A 973-nucleotide genomic window follows, 5' to 3' on the forward strand; every position below is an offset into this window, starting at 1 on the left:
CTCGATCCTGATGAGCACCTCTCTGAGCAGCTCCTGCGGCATCTGCGCCCAGCAACTCTGCCTCAACCCATCGTCGGAGATCAACTCTGAAAGTGCTGAATCTTCTTCCATGGAAGACAAGTCCTGAACCACGCGGTGAGAACGAGACCTCATGTCTTGGATTATGCTCCTTATCATCGTCGAGAACCGTTGTTTTGTTTACCCAACAACCGCAGATCGGTGATTAAGAAGAGAAGAAGAAATGGGGTGGAAAAAGTTTGAAGCTTTTTTATGGTGGGTGGAGTGAATCAATGTGGCTCTGTGTGTGTGTAAGAATAAGAAAATGAAATTTAAAAAAAGAAGAAAACAATGGGCGATTTTTAAGCTTGATTAATTAATTAATTATTTTTTTTCTTTTTCTTCTTTCTTTTGTGGAATGTAAAGTTGGATTTTTCTTTTTTTTTTTAATATAAAAAAAATGATTGGTTATTTGGCGATTTTAGATACGATTATTTTAGAATTCACTGTTTTAGAGATATATTCTTATCTTATATGAAAGGATTAGCCTTTAGAATTTATATAAGTAAATGAGAAAATATTGTAAACTAATTTTTGAGAAAATGACAAATAGGTCTCTGGCTTTTTGTCTCGCGAATATTTTTGTTTCTGACCATTAAAAAATATTTTTAAATTATTGACCTTCACAAAACTTGAACGAATCAGTCCCTCCGTTCAAATGCCTCTGTCAGGAACTGATCTGTTCAAATTTTATGAAGGTTAGAGACTTAAAAGTATTTTTCAATGGTTAAAAGTAAAAATATCCGCATGACAAAAAGTCAGGACCTATTTGTCTTTTTCTCCTAATTTTTTTAGTTAATATGTATTTTTTACTTGTTAATTTTTATTCGTGTACTATTTTATTATTTTGATTTGTTAATTAATTAGAAAAAATAAGTACTCTAACAAAATAATGAGTTTTGTCAATAAATATTTC

The 973-nt window shown here is 31.7% G+C and overlaps 1 protein-coding gene across 1 annotated transcript in view; it reads right to left on the reverse strand.

Annotated features, from left to right (window-relative positions):
- LOC107638518 (tubby-like F-box protein 3) overlaps positions 1-328 on the reverse strand; it is a gene marked incomplete in the record, with an annotated part of 3862 nt that extends 3534 nt beyond the window's left edge. The window contains 1 exon segment of the mRNA XM_016341834.2: positions 1-328. Coding sequence (XP_016197320.1) covers positions 1-177 — 177 coding nt within the window.

Source organism: Arachis ipaensis, chromosome B04 (genome assembly GCF_000816755.2).
Source record: "Arachis ipaensis cultivar K30076 chromosome B04, Araip1.1, whole genome shotgun sequence".
Lineage (NCBI taxonomy): Eukaryota > Viridiplantae > Streptophyta > Magnoliopsida > Fabales > Fabaceae > Arachis > Arachis ipaensis.